This window comes from Panthera uncia, chromosome C2 (genome assembly GCF_023721935.1).
Source record: "Panthera uncia isolate 11264 chromosome C2, Puncia_PCG_1.0, whole genome shotgun sequence".
Classification (NCBI taxonomy): domain Eukaryota; kingdom Metazoa; phylum Chordata; class Mammalia; order Carnivora; family Felidae; genus Panthera; species Panthera uncia.
This window is the reverse complement of record NC_064810.1, coordinates 49,033,126-49,055,153: the sequence shown is the minus strand read 5'-3', so window position 1 is coordinate 49,055,153 and position 22,028 is coordinate 49,033,126. Positions and strand designations below refer to the sequence as shown.

The 22,028-nt window shown below is 36.3% G+C and overlaps 1 protein-coding gene across 1 annotated transcript in view; it reads right to left on the bottom strand.

Moving 5' to 3' along the window:
* ZPLD1 (zona pellucida like domain containing 1) overlaps positions 1-21,427 on the bottom strand; it is a 45,111-nt gene extending 23,684 nt beyond the window's left edge. The window contains exons 1-4 of the mRNA XM_049628111.1: positions 21,319-21,427; positions 6,537-6,757; positions 2,997-3,178; positions 1,538-1,610 (exon numbers count right to left, since the gene is read on the bottom strand). Of these exons, the coding sequence (XP_049484068.1) occupies positions 1,538-1,610; positions 2,997-3,178; positions 6,537-6,757; positions 21,319-21,424 (582 nt within the window). The 5' untranslated portion in view covers positions 21,425-21,427. The remainder of the gene's footprint in view (positions 1-1,537; positions 1,611-2,996; positions 3,179-6,536; positions 6,758-21,318) is intronic.
* Positions 21,428-22,028: the final 601 nt, after the last annotated feature.

The following is a 22,028-nucleotide window of genomic DNA, read 5'->3' as shown; positions in this document are numbered from 1 at the left end:
GTCATGATCTCAGGATTTGTGAGTTCGAGCCCCGTGTCAGGCTCTGTGCTGACAGCTCAGAGCCCGGAGCCTGCTTCGGATTCCGTGTCTCCCTCTCTTTCTGCCCCTCCCCCACTCTCAAAAATAAATAAACATTAAAAATTTTTTTAAAAGATGCTAGAAAGTTTTTGAAGGATTATGTCTAGTTAACAATAGAGGAATACTATTTCTAATGATAAAAGAAGGACCCTCACAGCAAAGCTCTCAACAAGTCCAAACTTCTAAAGTTTTATTTTCTGCTTTTCCAGTAAGGGAATAGTTTAATTTTGCACACAAAAAATAATGGTGTCATTAAATACCATTTGGGCATGTTCTTTACTTTTTTAAAATCAGGAATTTTCATCTTTGTTTCACTCAAAAATAACCAATAACATTGAACCCAAACCAGTCACCTCAATTCTACCTCAGGGAGCTTACATGTATAAATCAGCAGATAGGAACTTTCCAATTTAAAAATACTGCTCAAAACAATAATAAATATCTGTTCATATTGGGAATGAATACTGGCACATATTTGCTGAGTATTATAGAACCAAGTAAGTTGGCAGTTTCTCCTTGCAGAGGAAAGTTTAGAAATGACAGAAAGGCCATCTTTATTCCAATACATTTTAATTTGTTGTTTAGTACTCAGTGGTGTCAGACTACAAACTTATAAACATGATTTTTTAAATGCCTTTGGAAAATGTCCTACTACAATATTTATAGCTCATTATATTCAAAGTATAAAGCACTGACTTTTAAATCAGTTGCATGAATTATAACTCAGTGCCATGATGACATGAATAATAATGTAAAAATCAGATTCATAATTTACCAAAATGTTGGTTGATAGATTGAAAAATTGATATTTAAATCAGGCATTTAAAATGTATGAATAAAAATTTTTAATCAACATGAAAATATCATTTGGGGGATTAATGTTAGAGTTATAAATAGAAATCCATGTATTTTTTACGTTTTCCTGCCACTGTCGATATTTACATGACAAGAGTTTAGACAATACTATGTAGTCAACCCAAACTATTTCAAATGTGACAGAATTGTCATCAGCCAAAATCCATTTTGAAAATATTAACACATTCATCACCAAGCGTGCCCTCAAGAGAAGTAGCATTTGGACTTTTCCTATCTTATTATCACAAAAATATTACTCCTAACATCTTGACCCTGACTATGGCTAAACACACACACATACACATACACACGCACGCGCAAATAAATATATACATATAAATGTAGATAGACACTTGGAATAACTATGTAGAATCACATTTACAAAATAAAATCTAAGTCATTTATCAACTTTTAGAAAGCAATGGAGTTTTTAGTATACCTTTATCACTAGGATATATAAAAATGGTAGTAAAGGTGGATAAATGTTACCAAAGTATAACAGGGTTAATGTGGCCTTTGGTAGATTTTGATATAAAATCCATCCACATAAATGGCTCCTCAGTATGATGAGAGAGAACATAACATCCATCACCCATCAACTTACATTATAAAGGAGCAGGTTCAAAGTGCTGACAAATGTACCATTGTTCTCTCTCACAGAAATAGCAGCTGAGGACCTAAAACAGATTTAGAAAAAGGAAAGCATTGATAGATTTTAAATTAAAAGTTTCAGTTATACCTTAATATTAGATTTAAGGCACTAAAACTCGTGAGTAAGCTTGACATACTTTTACCTAGGTCTGGAGTAGGCACACGATTTAAATCATTGAATATATCAAAAAGCAAAAGAGACCAAATAAAGACAAACTGTTCTTTATTATCTTTTTATTTATAAAGGCATTATTTCCATTTTGCATTATATATATGAGACTTTAAAGAAAAATGTCATTCCAATATAATTTGAATCTGAAACAAATACATTTTCATCAATCCCATTAGAAGTTTCATAAGATCAAGGATTTTGTTTTACTTTGTTCACTGCTGGAACATTGCATGGCACATAGAAGTATAATAATTATTTATTGAATAAATGAATGAATTTCCATATACACCACAACTCAGGAATGTGTCTACTGGGAAAGTAAGGTGGAACAGAGTGAGATTGTGACACCCTCATGGCCCACTTCCCTTTACACCTGTATCCTTTTGACTCAAAGCGTTTCTTTACTTGTTTTCCAAGTCTTACTTTTCACCAAGATATTTATCATCATTGTGCCATTGAAACCAGCTGTGACTATTTTTTAACCGAAACAGAATGTGGCCTCCGCATTCCCTCATGACTAAGATTAAACAATAACTACACCCTTGTGATAACAAACCCTAGAACTGAGAAGAGAAAGTTTTCAATCACCCCACTTTATCAAAAATATTTGACAAATCCAGTGACTCTGTTGTAATGTGGATATAACCCTGTCTTGGAGTATGTCCTCTGGGAAAAATGAATGACTACATGACTATAAACAGTCCATATCTGAAGTTCCTGGGATCTGAGTGAGGCCACCTTTCTTGGGGGACCATCAGCACCGATGCAGCTGACACCTCAGCAAGAGGCACAGAGCCCCCAGATTCTGAGGCAGCAGAGTCCCACAGTGAGAGCATCTGGCAGAGTCGGAAGCCAAGCAGGACCCAACAATGCAGTGACTGTTCTATCCACTGGAAATAGTACACCTTCTGGACTGCATAAGCACTCCAGTGCTTGGGCAATTAGTGTCTTTGGCAATTCTGAAGGGAGTGAGGAGAACCCCCAGGCAGACATTTGACTAGTTGGAGCCAGTTTTAATTTGGGGGAAAATATATACATCTGATCTGTTGATATGGGTCATAACAATGTTAGATAGATAGATAGATAGATAGATAGATAAAGGACTTAATATAGTTTCCATTACCTTGAGTTTGGCTATTCTCAACAAATCCTGCTATCTTGATAAGTCCCTTCAGGAAAAAAAAAAAATGACTCAAATATAAAGACAGAATGTGAGAGTAAGAATAGAACTTGAACTTACGAGGCAAGCTGGGTATTATTAACCAGGTATTCCAATGGATAACTACAACTAAATTTGTAAAGAAGCCCAGGTAGATAGCTGATGATTGTTGGTGGGTCTGGAGTATCAATGTATCCCGAAATATTTCCTATTTGTACTGAAGTTGAATTCCCATAAGCACTGACTCCAGGAATTGTGGATACCTGTTGGAATGGTAGATCAAGTTCAATGATTAAATAGCTACATATAAATCCAGGCATTTCATATGCAAAATAAAACATTAGACTAGATCATTTATTTCTTTTAAAAAAATTAATATTTATTTACTTTTGAGAGAGACAGAGTGTGAGTGGGGGAGGGGCAGAGAGAGAGGGAGACACAGAATTCAAAGCAGGCTCCAGGCTCTGAGCTGTCAGCACAGAGCCCAACACAGGGCTCAAACTCATGAACCATGAGATCATGACCTAAGCTTAAGTAGGAGGCTTAACTGACTAAGCGCCCCTAGACCAGATCTTTTCTAGCATCTGTTTCAACTACAACATGCCATGGCTTTGAGATTATATGCACATAATGCCATTTATAAGTGATCAATATGTCTTTTAACTAAATGAAACTTCATATTCACCAAAGACACTTTATTCATGTTTCATAAGTAAGAAAGGAGAGAGAGTACATGTTCAGAGTGCTACAATAAGTCATTTCAAAATGTTCACCAGTAAAGTCCAAATTCTGTGGCATGGCTTAAAATATTCCTGTTAACCTTATCTTGATTCCCACTTTCGCTTCATATCCCTGTAATCACACACTTGGTTAACAATGTCCCAGATGCAGGGGCGCTTGGGTGGCTCAGTCCCTTAAGCATCACACTCTTAATTTTGGCTCAGGTCATGATCTCACTGTGAGTTTGAGTCCTGAATCGGGGTAGCCTGCTTGGGATTCTCTCTCTCCCCCTCTCTCTCTGCCCTTCCCCTGCATATCTCTCTCTCTCTCTCTCTCTCTGTTTCAAAATAAATAAAAACATTTTTAAAAATTTCAAAAAAAAAAAAATGCCCCAGCCAGTCACAAGGATCTCGTTAAGGCTTTGCACATTCTTTCTCTGCCTCCTTTCTCCCCTGCTTCACCATGATGTATCCTACTCTTTCCCTGAGTCTCATCAGCTTCCCTAGGAAACCTCCTGACTGTCCTACCTCAATGCACATCTCCATCGTAGGAGGAGTCACAGTGCATGAGCGGTCTCTTAAACTGGCAGTCCCCTTCACCATAATCAGAACTCTTTGTGGGTAGGGGATCCCCTTAGCCTTTGCCTTTGCATGGTCAGCAACACACAGTGACACCAGCAGCTTGGGGCCCCTGAGATAAATTTTGAGCAAATGCTCAAATTTTTTTTTTCTGATGTGACCATCTGAGGGTCTTCCTTTGTGGTACGTACATGGAGATTCTCATCCCCTCCCAGGGTAACAGTTCATAGACAGGTTTCAAGGGGATGAACTCCCAGACTTTATATTAAAATATTGTCCATATGTGTATTTTCCTGAGACTGGATTATTCAATCCCACTAAGATTTAAGAACCACCATTTTAGGAATAATCAATAATGTTCTTGACTTTCATAATAATGTTCTTGGCCACCATTATAGAAATAATAATGTTCTCGACTTTCATAATAACACTCTATACTTTTCATAGAATACAGCTCCTCCCATTACATCAACTACAGTATGATGCTCAATAAATACTTTTAGCAGGTATTATGGAAACCTATAATACTTACTTTTCAACAAGAGAATAAACTTTATGTGTGAACCTGGAGTACATAGGCAAAGCTGAGGCAATTATCTAGCTAATTCATGAACAGGGCCAGAATTACTATAATTGAAACAATTTTTTTATCCTAATCCAGTGACGTAATAGTCTACTTAATTTTTCCCATGTAGGATTGTCCTTGGAGCAAACTCCAAAGCTGGGACGTCTATGAAAAAATGAAAATATATGCAAATCTTCCCCTCCTCTCACATTTGCCTGACTGGCTAGCTAAATATACCAATTCTTTGAAAACAGAATAAAACACACGTACACATATGTAGCAACTTTTATACCGAAATCATTCAACTTTTTAAAAAAGTAAACAGCAGGTGTGCACACACACGCACACACATGTGCACACACACCCAGATGCTTTGCCTGGCATTTCTCCTGAATTGTTTTCTTGGTAGCAGGGCAAGACTTACATCCAGAGAAGAAAGTGCCATGAAGGAAAGACCCCAGGGTACGGTGGGGGGAGGGAAACTCTGTCTCTCCACGTGGGTTTCTCCTTTCACAAGGAAACACAGACATATAATAACCAGCCTGCGTCACACTCCCTCAGGCCCACCTCATAACCTCTCTGTGCACAACTCAGAGAGATGAATAAATGTTTTTAATAAAAAGAGTCAATAATACTCAAGCTGCAGGCTTGAAATGGTCATGGGCACAATATTCTAACTACCCTCTGGGAAAAGATAAAGAAGGAAATCAGAGAAATCTTTTTCCTGTCTCCCATCCCCCATCAAGTCTTAGAAACTCTGTCCTTAGAGAAATTAAGCCTTCCTCTTTAATCCCAAATAATAATTTATGAAGAGGAAAAGCCAGTTTCTCCTTATTCACTGTGCTAAGTGTCACGCTCATTGGATCTCCTTTTTGTCTGTGCTAAGATTTACCAATAAGAATATATTTAAACAAGCAAAATGAAAAATAGTGCTCAATGAATTTCAGTGTAACACCCCTCAAATCACAATATTTATACTTCAATTAATTTTAATTCTTGGGAGAATCAATTCCTTATTCAATTCCTGTGTGTGTGTGTGTGTGTGTGTGTGTGTGTGTGTGTTCAATGCAAGCATACATAATGAATCGCAAAGACTAGTGACTCTGTTTGGGGATGGAAATATTTGATTTTCACAATGACTAGAGAGATTTCCTTTTCTGAACAATCTACTGGGATTTCATGAGTAAGACTGAGTATGAAAAACATTTTGAAATTCAAAGGACAGTCCCACACAATGGAGAAAATCACACCGGAAATGCTGACAGCCCTCTTTCACACGACACTGGTGTAGATCATTCCACGGTAAACATGAAACTTAGGAGAGTCTAGGCTTCCCATTCTATATTTCATCTTTTTTTCTGAATGAGGTCACTAAGAGGCAATAGGCCAAGGGACCCATTGTCCAACTCACTGAAGCAAACAATTTCTGCATGATAAGACAGTTCCATAAAAAGCAGGAGAAACATAGCTAATGATAAAGTGTAGAGAAATATTTATCAATGTCACTCATACAAATAATGTTGTTTAGAGTAGTGTAGCTGATCTCGAGCCCCTCTACTGCTCAGCTACAATAAGGGGAACTATCATTGGAAAATAAAATTGTATGTTTAAAGCCTCACACAAGCAACGGAAGTGATTTGTTCAGTTTTATTGGAATTTCTTCCTGAAAGACAGATTGGGCTTCTGATGATTTCATGAAACGGGGAGAGATTTTTGCTGTGACCCCAAACCTAGCACAGGATTTTACACTCATCTTACCACTAAGTTGTTTCCACAGCCCTCCAAGGTGCTGAGATTGATGATGAAAATGACCACCGCGGGAAAGGTGTTGTTATTGATGAACCCCCTGCAGTGGGAATCCCCGTGCCTTCCATTCAGTGCCAGATCTGTTTCAGAATAACCCGAGAAAAGCACTGTGCAAAAATTAATCTTCATTGTAATGGCCTGCACCCCACAATAGACACTGATGTCTCTTTCAGCTGAAATAAAAATATATAGAAAGCTAATATTAGTCACAAAAGCACAGTGCAGGATACAAGAATAACTATAACATCTCCTAATGTAGTTACTCATCCCTCAGCCTGTTTAACTCATTCCTATGTTTGAATACACCATGATCCAATGTGAAGGTTGTTAAGAGAAGTAGCCAGGGAAAATAGTCTTAGATTTAGCTATTTAGGAGTTATAAAACATCTCTGTTTCTTTGTGTTTGATACACAGTAGATTTGCATTAAATGTCAGTTGAGTGTTACAGAATGATTAGAGAACTGAAGGGGCAAAATCAGGTTTGCAGAGAAAATTCAGAACCAGAGTAATTACCTGAATTATTCAGATAACCTGTCTAGAGTAGTGAGACTCACTGCAAGTGGTAAGTTTTCCCAAGTATAAGGAAGAAGCAGTTAAAATCCCTCATAAGCCATATTGCTGAGCATTTTGGTGTTTTGTAAGCCATCTTACCCAGGATGGAGAAACATAAGCCATCCGTCAGAATTCCATTTTATTTTGCCTATATTAAATTACTCTAGAGAGAAAGGAATGAAAACAAATGTGCTGATACTACAAAAAACATGCATAGCCTGCTTTAAGAAAATTTTGCCAGTAACTATGCCAAAATAAAAGGAATGAACTACGCATGGAAATTTAAAACATCATTTTCCCAGTTTCCATGATTACTCTATGAGTTATCAGGTCTGTACAGGTGAGCATACACACATACACACACACACACACACACACACACACACACACACACACACACGTTTTCATACCTCTATGTAGTTATTTTTCTACATGTAATGAAGAAAATATATGCAGCAAATGGAGAGGTTGGCTGCTAGGCAATTCCCCAGAGGCAGAAACTTACTTTGATTGTTTTTGGTATCTGTTACAAGTTGAATCATGTGCCAAAAGATGCAGTGAAGCCCTAAACCCCAGTATCTCAGAATGTGACCTTATTTTGAAACAGGGTCATTGTAGATGTAATTAGTTTAGATAAGGTTACACTGGAATAGGGTGGGTCTCTAATCCAAAATGACTTGTGTCCTTATAAAAGGAATGCCATATGAAAAGACAGAGACGTAGGAAGGATGTCATGTGAAGACACAGAATTGAAGTGATGCATCAGTAGTCAAAGAATGCAAAGATTGCCAGCAAATGACCAGAAGCTAGGAACAGGGAAGGAAGGATTCTACCCAGAGCATCAGAGAGAATATGGCCCTGCTGACACCTTGATTTTGAACTTCTAGTCTCCAGAACTATGAGGCAATAAGTTTCTGTTTGAAGTCACCCTGTTTGTATCACTTTGTTATGGCAGCCTTAGGACATTAATGCAGTAAGCTTGCCACTTTTTAACACTCCATTTTACCACTTAGATAAAGAATCAAGGGGTTCCTGGATGGCTCAGTTGGTTGAGTGTCCGACTTCAGCTCAGGTCATGATCTTACAGTTCATGGGTTCGAGCCCCACATCGGGCTCTGTGCTGACAGCTTGCTCAGAGCCTGAAGCCTCCTTGAGATTCTGTGTCTCCTTCTCTCTCTGCCCCTCCCCAACTCGTGCACTGTTTCACTCTGTCTCTCAAAAATAAATAAATGTAAAAAATTTTTTTTAAAGAATCAAAAATAAGCATCAGATTTTCTAAATGTGGATACAAACAAAACAAAAACCGACTAAGCTATTTGGAGAAATAAATCTGTTTAAAAAAGAAAACAAGCAAACTAAAAGATAATTTTACTAAATGAGATGATGTTCACCTAAGTAATATGCAAATATCATTCAAGACTTTTTGGCATAGAATTAATTCACTTAAATACCACAATTCTAATCTAAGGGTAAAAGTGTTCAACAGCATATTTCTTTGGAGTATTCATTCTCCGTGGTGGCTTTTGATGGCTAAGTGAGTCATATTTTGAAAATGTGAATAAGTAAAAATGAAAATTTCTATGTTTGGTTATGATTTTAAGCTCATTACAAAAAGAAAAAATCTTTTTCATGGTTAAAGGTAGAGAGAAAGATGGAAAATCTTTTTCATGGCCAAAAGATATACATTAGCCTAATTATTATAGAAAACTTCAAGCAATATTCCCTTCATAGGTGAATTCATTATGAAGTACAGTAGAGGAAATAATAAGCACTACTTAAAATTGGGAGAATATGTCTATCAGTTTTCAGCCACATTAGCTGTTTAAATACAATCATAACTTTTAATGATGATCTTTACTAAAATAATAGAGTTCATTTTAATAAATTTTTGTGTTTAGAATCTTCAAATTACATAATATATATATACACGTACATATATATACGTATATATATGTACGTGTATATATATATTATGTAATTTGAAGATTACATATACATGTACGTGTATATATATATGTGTATATATATATGTGTATATATATGTGTATATATATATGTGTATATATATGTGTATATATATATGTGTATATATATGTGTGTGTATATATATATATATATATATATATATGTTTATTTATTTTGAGAGAGAGACAGTGTGTGCACACACATGTGAGCTGGGAAGGGGCAGAGAGAGAGAGGGAGAGAGAATCCCAAGCAGGCTCTGTGCTGTCAGCACAAAGCTCAATGTGGGGCTCAGTCTCATGAACGATGACCTGAACCAAATCAAGAGTTGGGCATTTAATCGACTGAGCCACCCAGGCTCCCACATCTTGTATCAATTGACTGCTCTCCATCTATATGCTATTCCTTGGCTCATGCCACCATTATCTCTCGGCCTAGAATATTATATTAGCTTCCTAACTGACTCCTTTATTTCCACTCTTAACCCTCTCTAATTAGCATAGCTGTTAATACATGAATCTAATCATGTTGCCTCTCCTCAAGTCTTCAAAGCTATTCATTTCACTCAGACCAAAATTCCAAATCCAACCAAGTCCTCAAGACTCTCCATGATCTGCCATCTTCTTATCTCTGCATTCACATCTCTCTCCCTACTAGTCCCTTGCTCCCTATATTTGTTTCACTGAATTTTTTTTTTCAGTTTTTTAAATGCATCACAATGAGTGATGAAAGCCGGAGTAGCTGTTACCTCCTGGGGTGGAATTGTCTAGAATAAGAGAAACAAGAAAAATTTGTGGAGTGATAAAAATGTTCTCTATCTTGATCTGGTTAGTAGTTACGTAAGTACATTCATATGTTAAACAATTGCAAGGTGCACCCTTAAAATTGGTGCATCTTATTTTATATAAATTATTCCTCCACAAAATGCTGTGAGCATTTAAAAAAGCCTAGTACAGATTTGCACAAGACCATTAATTCTCTTTTCTCTGCTTAGGATGTCTTCATACCCCCAGTCTTTGTGTAATTAACTCCTATTTATTCTTCATGTCTTGAATTTCATTGTCTTTTCCCCAAAGATTTTCCTGATCCAAAATCTAAATTATGTCATTCCATTATGCTGTCATATAGCCTTAAAATCATGTATGTATTTGTGTACTTGTATATTTATCTTCTCTATATACTGAAAGTCCCAGAAAGAAGGAAGCTATAATATTCATTGATGTGAGTAATGAATTACTTAATCACATGAAATATTGGAACAATAGACTAAACTGAGGATTTACAAAGTAGTGGTACTTATTCTCAGATCATAGTCCATAAGAGGAAATAGTCATGACCCAGTTTGACAGAAAGATTGGGCAGAGAGCTATGGGGTAGTACAGAAAGTGAACCTCACCTAGGCCAGCTGGTTAGGAACAGCCTCTTGGAGAAGATGCCATTGACTTGAGTTTTGAGGTACCAATAGGAGTTAGTGATATAAAGGAGTGGAAATTTTATAACACAGAGGGGACAGTGTGAATAATGATACAAGTGCGAAATATGCTGAAGCCTGGTTGAGAGCTGGACAATTATGTTGTCATTAGAATTTAAAATACAAAGGAGGAAATGGTAGAAAATGAGGTCAAGTGGCAAACACAAGGGCAAAACCACAGGAAACCTTTTCATACAAAATGGTCTCTGTAAGATAACAAAATATCTACCTCAATGTCGATCAAATCTTAGCTTCCAGGGAGTTCACTAAGAACTCTCTTGATGTCCAGTAGATAGGGAATTAGTATCACTGCATTACATGTAATATCACAAATGTATTAAAGTGAATATATATCATTAAATACGTTACAAAGGGGAAGTATCATTCCCTGTAATTTAAACCACCTAAAGACTTCAGCTTCTTCACCTTTGAGAGGAATTAACTGATACTTAGAATAGCTTCATAAATGGCAAAGATTACTTTGTCCAGATGTACAGCTCTCTTCAGTTTTCTGTGTTTAACTGAAGGCTTGTAACTCCTGAAATGGAACTGAATTTGCTACAAGCTGATCTCACTAGGAGATATGATAACAAGAGAAACGCTTTTCCCAGTGTAAGAAAAGAGATCTGTTCAAATCCATCCTAACCCAGTTTTCTAAAGACTTTTCACTGTCCCTTCTGAGAAATACATTTTTTCCTGGTTGTAGACATCCATTCAGCACAACTTTTTCCATTTGTGATGCTTTGAGGAGGAAGAAGAGATACTTTAAGTTGCTGAAGGGCAATTTCTGCAAAAAGAAGACAAATTTTTTCCTCAGAGTTAGTGAATAACAGTTGTTCTCAACAACTAAATTTTTTGGAGCCTTTTTATTGTCCAACCTCTGGACTGAGTTGGTATATCCTTTTGAACAACACTTGAGTATGAAGCAACTCAATGATTACAAGTTAAAAACAAAAATATCAAGAAATAAATACCTTTAGATTTTTGATTTTTAGTGTTTTGTGTTTAAACATACAAAGCATTATTAAAACGGCAGGCCGGCTTAGAGCTTATATGCAGTTATACTGCCAGAATGGCTATTTTTCCCCTGATGGTTTAAACAAGTTAAGCGTTTCACAAGACTAAAAAAATGCAGTATTGAGTCGAACTCAGGTAAAAAAAAAAAAGAAGTGCTCTGCACTTCTCTCACCTATCAATCAGGCAATGAGATTATCTCACATTTTTGAAAATTATGCAAATTTTAAATATCCTGTCGCTGTCAACTATCTCTTACGACATAAAAAAATGTGTCCAGATTTGGAGTTGAGAGAGCATTGTTACCATATAAATGGGAATAAAGAAAGGATGAATCCAATTATCCATATGAATAAAAATCTCGTTCTACTTCATTCCCAATAAAGTTCCATTCCTAGAAAACCTAACTACACTTTTCCCTTTAGGCACAATCACTGACAATATATTTGTAGCATATAATTCATATACCTAACAAGTATATCTAACTTTGTTCTTTTCCTCAACAGTTCCATACGCAACTAGTTTAATTTCAATGGCATATAGATGAGACTAAAGATCCCCAGCTTTTGATAGACTGAATGATTTTCATCTCATCTCAATACTGTTGAGACCTACATTTCTTTAACTAGCATCAGAATATGTATTTTAACATTTTCTAATTGTTACCTGGAATAATCAGAGCACAGGTCAATACAGTTGTTCAAATAATTTGTACACACATATTCTACAATACAAATATGGCAACACCCCCAAAAATTGGGCTGTAGACTGGTACTCAGCCCCACAAAGCAGTGGCTCAAAATGTTCTTCACCCCTAACCTGAAAATGTAAAAATCTGCATGAAAATCAGCAACTCTGGGGTCAGTGCATAATATTAAAAAAAAAAAAAAAAGGTGAAGTACACAGGAGTTTAAAACACAAAATAAGTTTTATACAAGCTGGAGGCTATTGTTCCTATTTATTTTCAAGACCTAAACTACATGCCAGTTCATGTCAACAAAGTATTTTTAAAAACCATTTATTGTATACATATTACACGTCAGTCTCTGTACTAGACTCTGAAGATAAAGGCATTAGTAACACTCCTTTACTTCAAGATGCTCATGTTTAATTCAAGGAGACAGAAAAACTAGACGATTATAATGCAGCTTACTAAAGATGAGGCTTATATACCATATTATATACAACCATGTGTCTATAAGGGAGGAGTGCTTGGAAGGGATTGTTGAGAAAAAATAAATTCCAATGGTCTAAATTCTATAAGAAAATGATTAGATGATGGCATGAACAGATCTCAAACTGATACTCAGACTTCTAGCTTTAGTGGGTGACTAGATTATTTCCTGAGATAAAGAATGCAGGAAAGAAAAATGAAAATCTCAGTTTTTGAGAGGCTGAGGTATATGTGGGACACTCAACAGAAATGTACAACAGGTAGTCAGAAATAGGAGTCTACTATTTGGAGAATAGAAAAGAGTGAAAAATATAAATTTAAGAATACCAAATACTCAATGTATCACTCATAAACAATAATAATAGATGAAACACCCAATGATAGAATTCAAATAAGAGGAGAAATAAGCTGAAAACAGAAAAATAATATATACATTGTCCATTAATGAGACTTTCCCTCTTTTCCCAATGGAGAGTAATAGTTCTCTGGGGCTCTACCTTGCATCCATTTAACTGTGACTCTACTGTTCTGCTTATATTATATCTGGGAATGGATATTTGCTTTCCCAGTAGATTATGAACTCATTGAAAGCTCTGGATTTTCCCAGAGTGCCTAACAAATACTCAACAAATGTCTATTAAAATTTGCTTAATTCAATTCCTTCACAAACAGCACACATGGTTTCTAACTTTTAATAAGTTCTAAGATTCACAAATATGTGTGCAATTAATACGATTTCATGTTTACTGTTCATCCAGAACTCATATTTCCTATCTGTACTCTGCCACGTGCCTGAGATGATTCCTGTTTTTAGAGTTTTAGACAAGCATCAATATCTTTAATGTCAGGTATTTTCTGACTTCCAATTGAGAAAACTCAACCCATTAAGTATTATGAAATTGATAGATTTTTTTATATTTTGGGGGGTATTTAACCTTTTAAAATAAATTAGTCTTGGTAGCCTACTATCTTGCCTTATTATTAATGATTTTTTAAAATTATTCTCCTTTAACAGTGATAGATTTGCTGATTCCTATTGTCATTAATAGCAAGCAAGGGCATGACAGCCACCTGGGGCTGATATACACAGTGTGGTTATGTAACAACACAAAGCAAGCAAGACATCATGAGTACCGTGCTCTAAGCAGCACTTATTACATTGTGCATATATATCACCAGTGAATTTTATTAAAATGCAGATTCTGATTCAGTAGCTCTGAGATGGGACCTGATTTATGTGTTTCTCACAAGCCCCCAGGTGATGCCAATGCTTCAAGTCTCTTAATCAATTGAACTGCTTAGTCACATCCATATACTTTGGGCAGAAGCTAACCCTTGGGGTGGATGCTATCTGGTGGGATTAAGCACTGCCACCACATACCTATTTGTATGATTTATATGCTGGCAAGAGGGAGAAGGTCGGTTGAAAAAGGATGAGAGAAAGGGAGAGAGAGGGGAGGAGGAATCATGAAGGAGAAAATTCCTTTCCTTGTGTGAGGAACTTTTTTTGTTAAGTTTGTTTATTTTTAAGAGAGAGTGGGGGAGGGGCAGAGAGAGAGGAGAGAGAGAATCCCATGGCAGCACAGAGCCTGACATGAGGATCAATCTCATGAACAGCAAGATCATGACCTGAGCTGAAATCAAGAGTTGGACACCTAACCGACTGAGCCACCAGGTTTGCCGAACTGGTTTTGAATCTCAGTGAAAGAGGGTTCGTAAAAAGCTTTGTGAGCCTGAGTCCAAACAAATTTATTTTAGTGCTCAGGTGGCTGTGTGTGAAACAAAGTTGGGAATAGGATCAGTATTCTGCCCCCACTTCTACCCCATTCCGTAAACCATAGCAGTTTAATAACCGGAGGAGCACCTCAAATGTCAACCATGCTGTGGGCACTCGCCAGAACAAATGAAGGACACACGGAGTGGGGGTGGGGGTCTGTTGTGAGCAGGTGGAGGCTCTGTGCAGGTCAGACGCAGGTACTCCTGTGACTAGAATTGTATCTCTATTCATGGACTGGTTTGTATGCACTTAAAAGTAGCATTGCATTGAAACTGATAGTATGAACCAAAACCTATTCAATGTAATAGGAGGAGTCTGTTCTGTATACTGAAGAGTACACTGCTTTGTAGTGCCATAGAAAATCTAACCTGCAGTTAGAGTGGGAGAGAGCCAAAGCATAAGAGACTGTTAAAAACTGAGAACAAACTGAGGGTTGATGGGGGGTGGGAGGGAGGGAAGGGTGGGTGATGGGTATTGAGGAGGGCACCTTTTGGGATGAGCACTGGGTGTTGTATGGAAACCAATTTGACAATAAATTTCATATATTAAAATAAATAAATAAATAAATAAATTGGTGCTCTCTTAAAAAAAAAAAAAAAGAAAATCTAACCTGCAAATAATTTACTTCCTGAACTCCAATAGACATTCCAAAACTAATTTATACCATCCTTGCAGATTATAAGAGTAACTTACATATCACTTCCACTTCTATCTCTCTAAAATGAGAGGAGTAATATTTGGCAATATATAAACTTAAAACTGCTCAGAGAACAGATGCTATGTTCATTGTTTTAACTCATTTTTTAAAGATACTTTTACCCTTGACAAGAGTTTATACGATATTGAGGTTTTGGAGCTAAAAGAGCAAGAACTCCTAAAGGGGTATTGATTTTCATCTACACAAAATACCAGCAGCTGATGAAGAATTTAAGGTGGATTAGGAACTCAAGTTTCCTCTCTACACCAAATGGGTTTCTTGCCACCTTGGTTTTTCACATCTGTTTCTCGTTAGCAAATACAAGCTGTCGTGTCTAGTGCCTCAGGAAATTCATACGCAGTTTGAGGCAAATTTTGCAGGCTTATATTTGCACTAGCTCCTCTACATTCTCTGGAACCAGAAGAGATTGGTCATCTTTTTCAGGCAGGAGAAAGCATATGGGTTTTACTTATACAAGCAGAGGAAGCGAAAAACTCATGCAATAAAAAACTTCTTTATTGAAATAAAAAAGGGGATGGACTCTGAAATATTCAGTTACTGGACTTGCTTGCCACTGCATTTTATCATTTAGATTAATCAGGAAGTGATTAGTGGTCCCTGCCTGGATCACTTCTTCTGCCTCATCTGGTCTAGTAATTGCAATCACAGGTGCAAAGCAGAAGGCAGGCATTGTCCGGACAACTTGGAGACCAAAACACTACTACTATGTAGAAAGGCAGGAGAATTCGTCTTTCTTATCATAGAAAGGCCAAAACATGTTCCCTTGAATAATTAGTCCATTATCCACTCTGACTTCATCTTTGGGCACAGAGAAATGCAATGGTTAATTAAGCAAAGCCTAACACAAGAATAGAGAGTTCATTTTGTTTGACCCACCCCTAAATTCTGTGAAATTTGTGATGCTTAATTTTATTTCCTTTGGAACATTGGTGTTTATTGAAATATTAATAGGTATTAGGGAAAAAAGATTTCCTTAGTCAAGTAGGCACTAAAAAGGCTAAACAAATTCTCCTACTATATGATTTTTCAGATTCATTACTGTGGTAATTCCCATTGTGATTCTGTTAAACTTAGTATTCAGAATTCACTTTAAGGCATCATGGTTTGATGGCAAGAGTCTTAGTTTTACATCTCTGTCAATTTCTAGCTTTGCATCATTAAACAAACGCTAATCCTCCATTTCCCCATTGTAAAATGATTTTAAAAGATTTTATAGGTTTATCTAAGGAATACAAGAAAGAATTAGTAATGTGTATATCACTCAATACATTGAACCCATTGGTTTCTTCCTTATTAGTGTTTAAATAGAATATGAATAGTTTAAATAGAATACAAAATGACAAGTTATGTAACACTGACTTATATTCAGTTTCCCATGAGTGGTTAGTTCACCATTCTTATGGTGTCAGGCCACCAAATTTCTGGTGCCACAAACCTAATCTTTCCTTGATGGTCATTAAAGACTTCTTAGAAGCTAAGGCTAACCCTTATATGCTACCATCTTCCAAAAAAAGGAGATAGTTCCAGAAGGTGTGTGTCAGTCATAGAGGCCAAATGCATTTATCCATATATTTAATTTAGGCCAAATAATTCTGTGGTACTCTAAAAGTAAACTGTGGTTTGAATTTTATTCTGGGAAGAGCACTACCATAATGCCAGTGGAGTATAGGTCTGTTCCCTGCTATTGGCTTAGATAGCCAAGAGTTAACTACCTTTAAAATAAAATGGTATCCCTTTAAATTTAAAATGAATTAGACCATGGCAGTTCCCTTGGCCCAAGGATAAATGCCATGGAAATGAAAGAAAATAGTTCTAATGTCATAAAACAGCAAAGGTCAGATAGGGTGAGATGATTACTTTCATCATTATTAGCATTACTTTGCATTTAGATAGCCCCTCTCCTTTGCCAGACTCATTCTCATTCTATCCCATTGCTTAGTATCTGAGCAGCTTGTGGAGCTCCTGATGATATCAAGGGTGATCCTGATGTGGAAGAGAAGCCACAAGTCAAGAGGGGAGTAAGCAATTAACCTTTATGCTTTATTTGCTCATTCTGGTCTTCTTCTGCAAACAACCTGCAAAAGTGGGCTCACTTGAAAATAATATCCATATAAACTTAAAGCCTCTCCTGGGACTTTGGAGTTATCTGGATCTTAGATTTTTTAAATACAGATTTTATATTGCAATAAATAAATTGCACACACGCGTGCACGCGCGCACGCATGTGTGTGTGTGTGTGTGTGTGTGTATGTGTGTATGCATGCATGTGCGTGTGCATTTGGTAAGTCTGGGTATTTTCTGTCTAAGTGGAACAGTACTAAAAGTGCTAACATGTATAAGGTCATATACAAATTAAAAATAAGAGGTTTAATTCTCCCTGTTTAAAATAAGGGAAGGAACTTCTCCCTCCCTTTTCTTAAACCATTTACATCAGACAACTTATAATTCTAAATACTTTCGCCTTTCCTTGAATCCTAGGAAGACTAGAAAGGCCTCTGTCAGCTTTATGACCTGAGAATCTTTTTCAAGGATCTGGGAACCATCTTTTGAAAATACAAACATCCAGGAAAATAACACTCCTACCTCACAGTTTCTATGGGAGTGCGAGATCCTAAACCAAGAGAAAACATGGCTCAAAATTACAAAAGTACTTCCTTTTGGGAAGATACAAGTTTACTTTTCCTCTAGATAAAGCCAATATGCTAACACAGATGGTCATCCCAATCACCAGGTATATTTAGAATGAACTATACGTGACAAATGGTTCTGTCAAGTCCTCTTATTTGAGGACTAGTTATGGTTTATCTTGAAAATATATGTAATGGGTTGCATCTGCTTGGCTATATAAAAGACCAAGATTTCTCTCTGTGCAATCTCTTGATGGATTGCTTACAATGAGCATCACATTCTGGTTAATGCTCGCTCAATGATAAGTGTTTTCATCTCTACTGCCTTGCAGAGAGCATTTCTGGATTGGGGGAAGATTTTATCTTTAATTTTATTTCCTAACACAGACCTGTGCTTTTAATTAGAAAAATGGACTAAAGAAACTAATAGTATATACTATGTCAGTTGTTTTTAACCATGAATGCATATTAGACTCATCTGCAGGGTTTAAAATACAGATAGATTCCCAGCACCACAATCAGAGATTTGGACACTATATTTGGTGTAAAACAGTGGAGTAAACACTTTGGGGCTAAAACACTTTTAATAACCATCCCAGGTAATTTTGATGCAGGTGGTCAGTGGGCACCACTGTAATTGAATGTTTTAACATCATTTTTAAATGTAATGTATTTCCCTATGCTGTCCTACTCACTTCTGGCTCATTTACATCTTTTGTTTACAAGTATCTAAGTACAACATCAGCTGGATCCTCTCTGCCTGGAAATCTTTTTACCTTTTGGCCTTCTTTTCATGCATAACAGGGTAAGGCTTGACCACTTTCCCCAGGTCCTGACCTCACTCTCTGGGCCCTCACTCTCCTGAGGGCCTCTGCCTTCCACATCACGATTAGTATTCTTCAACTTCCCTGCCCATGTCTTTTATTTTTCCTTCTCTCCTAAATCAAAGAAACAATTACCAGTTTCCCAATGTCAACTCCTCCACCTGTATCTTTGCTCTTTTCCATATTTTCTTTCCTCATTACATCAATTATTTTCTTATTGGTAATCCTGATCTCTGAATACTTTTCCTTTACTCGTGTATACTAAATTGCTTCTAGTCCTCTAATCCCTAAATCCTAAACTGCTGGCTCAGGTCACTCCTCTCTTTCCTTCACCACCAATGTTATCTAAAGAGTAGTCTATTTTCCTACCTTTCAGTTTCCTGTTTCCCGCTCATTACTCACTCACTGCACAGGGACTCAGATACCACACAGTTATCTTTTGGAGCAACCTCTGTCTTCAGACCCAGGTCCATATTTTCTACTATTGGATAGAAGCTGTCATTATAAATTCTAGAAGCTCCTCAAACTCATTATTTCCCAGACTAAACTTCCTTTCTAAAACATGCAAATGCCCTAAACTTTTGGTGTCAGCAGTATCAACATGCAGTTATCCAAGTTCATAACATCATCTAAGACATCATCATCATCTTCTCTTTCACCTCCCCAATTGAACCCGTTCTCAAACTCTGTTAAGTCCAACACAAAAATATCTCTTAAGAGCTGTCTCCTGCTGCTGTTTCCACTGACACAGCCTTCGTGACATTTCTCTCTGCCTCTAGTTTCTTCCAACTTGATTCTATCTTTTGCTTCTCCCAAGGTTGGCTTTCTAAAACAAGACAGTAAATTTCATATATTAAAAAATAAAAAATAAAAAATAAAAAATAAACAAAAATAAAACAAAAATAAAACAAAACATGACCATGTAAGATCCTTAAAAAAATGTGTTTAAAAGGACTTAATGTGTCTTCATCACCAAGAAAATAAAGACAAAATACTGTCCACAAATAACGCACAAAGTCTTCTTGTCCAAACAACTGAACCTGAATTTACTCATCTCTAGCTGTAATTAGTTTATAGGCTATACGGAAAAAGGGGAGAATGTTAAATAACAAACACATTGAAGCTGCATCAACCAGATCCAAAGTCAGAATTCCACATTACTTGAAGAGATAAGCAGCATTTTAGAAAAGCAAATGACAGAGAGAAACTGTTATCAATTAAAATAGACTAAAGACACATGTCAACAAATACACTGTGTGGATGTTTTAAAGGCAACTTAGCTGAGTATTAGATGATATGTTAAGGGATTATCGTTAAGTTTATTAGACATATACAAAAGGGTGAAGATTTTGTTTGAGTTCCTTTCCATCACATATACATTCTGAAACATGAATAATGAATTCACTTTAAAATATTCCAGGGATGGGAATGGTAAGAAGGAGAGAGAGATGAAGCAAAATTTATGTGTTGATAATTGATGAAATTGGATGGTCAGTACAATTACTTGTTTTACTAATCTTGACTTTTGTATATGTTTGAATTTTCCATTACAAAAAAACATTTTTTAAAAAACCCTCCTGCATGGTACTCAAAATCACTAACAACCCTGCCTTAGAATACCTTGCTAGACTTACCTTCAGATATTCCCCACCCTGAACTCCAGGTCGTTCTTAACCTGCCCAGCACTTGCATACTAAGTCTGGGCTCCTGAAGACATTCCTGCACACTCTGGCTCTTGTTCGAGAGCAATCCAGATTACCTCTCTTCATAAAAATTAGAAATCCCATGTCAACTAGATAACTACCTACTGATTGCTATATCCAAGTATGCTGTTGCTCAGGCATGCTCTGAACACAGGAGTACTGGCAGGTTTGAGAAATATAAAACATGACAGAAAGCATTTCAATTTGCATGGCAAACTTGGAAAAGTGATTTCAGACTCTCTAGTCTTTATTTTGTAAGTGTTTAACTGTGATTCTCTAACTTTAGCTGATATAAAAATGATGAATACTTAAATGAAACACTGATAATTCAGTAATTAATCTTCTCACTGAGTGTAGATTTTAGAAACCTGTGGGACGTGTCCATCAATATAGTCAAAAATCTCATATCTGTCACAATATTGATGGTTGCTGTGTTATGCATACTGAAGTTGGCCTGTGTATTTTGGTAATGACCGTCATTGCACTGAAATAATATTTTTGAGTAATGTACTATATTTCACATTTTCTTAAGTATTATTCCTAAGTAAATCTATTAGCATATAAGGGCAGTTTTGAAAGTCTGAATTAACTTACAAGGAAGAAAAAGGCATCAATTAGGCAAATTTTGATGAAATTAGCCTCTCCCGATTCTATCACCCAATAACCAATATTTTTCACATTTGTGAGCAGCCATTATAATAATATTAACTATGATGAACACTTTGTATGTTAATGTGGATATAAATTACAACTCCAGAAAAATGTCTTTTGTCATTTGCCATTTGTTAATATCCACTTAATGTAGATGGATATCCACCCCCCTCCATTTTCCATATGTATTTAAGGGCTTACTATTCAAATATAATCACTCTTTCAAGATATAATTAGAGAAAAGATTAGGTTCAGACTTACCAGGAAATCTACTGTGGAGGTTGGCGTCACAGTTGTAGCCATTAAACTGAGCAGACCCCAGAAGCACTCTACTTGTTAGAAGCGACAGCAACCATATTCGTTCCATTGCAAAACCTGGAAAAGAGTTATTTATCATGTGGACACCATCAGCCTTCACTCTTACTTACTGAAAAGATTGAGGCTGATATGAGCTCACTGTTGGATAGGCTGGCAGTCTATATACGTACAGGCAAAGCTCATTTAGGGACTAAGGATTCTGAGAAATAATTATCAGCAACAATGCAGAAATTTTGGTTACAATATTTGAAAATTATTTCTACTCTTTGGCGTCAGTTTGCTAAGGGTGACAAATCCAGGCTTTTGTAGTGAAAGAACGAAGATATATAATAGTCATAAAGTTTGAAAAAGAAAATGTATTATAAATAGGAAGAAGTCAAACCAAATATTTCACAGATTAAAACAATGTACTTAGACAACCAATCAATGTAGAGACAACTCTATACTTTAAAACACCAATATTCATGAAGTAAAAGGGATTCAACACTCAGTACTTGATTCTCAGAGGATTCTCAATATTCTTAATGACTAAATAATGTCAGGAAAAATTTCCCCTCAACAAAGGAATTCCAGACTATTGCTACTTCTCAAAATCAGTGGTTTGTGTATCATTTTTTTTTTTTCAGGAAACACAGGACTAAAGCAAAAGGAAG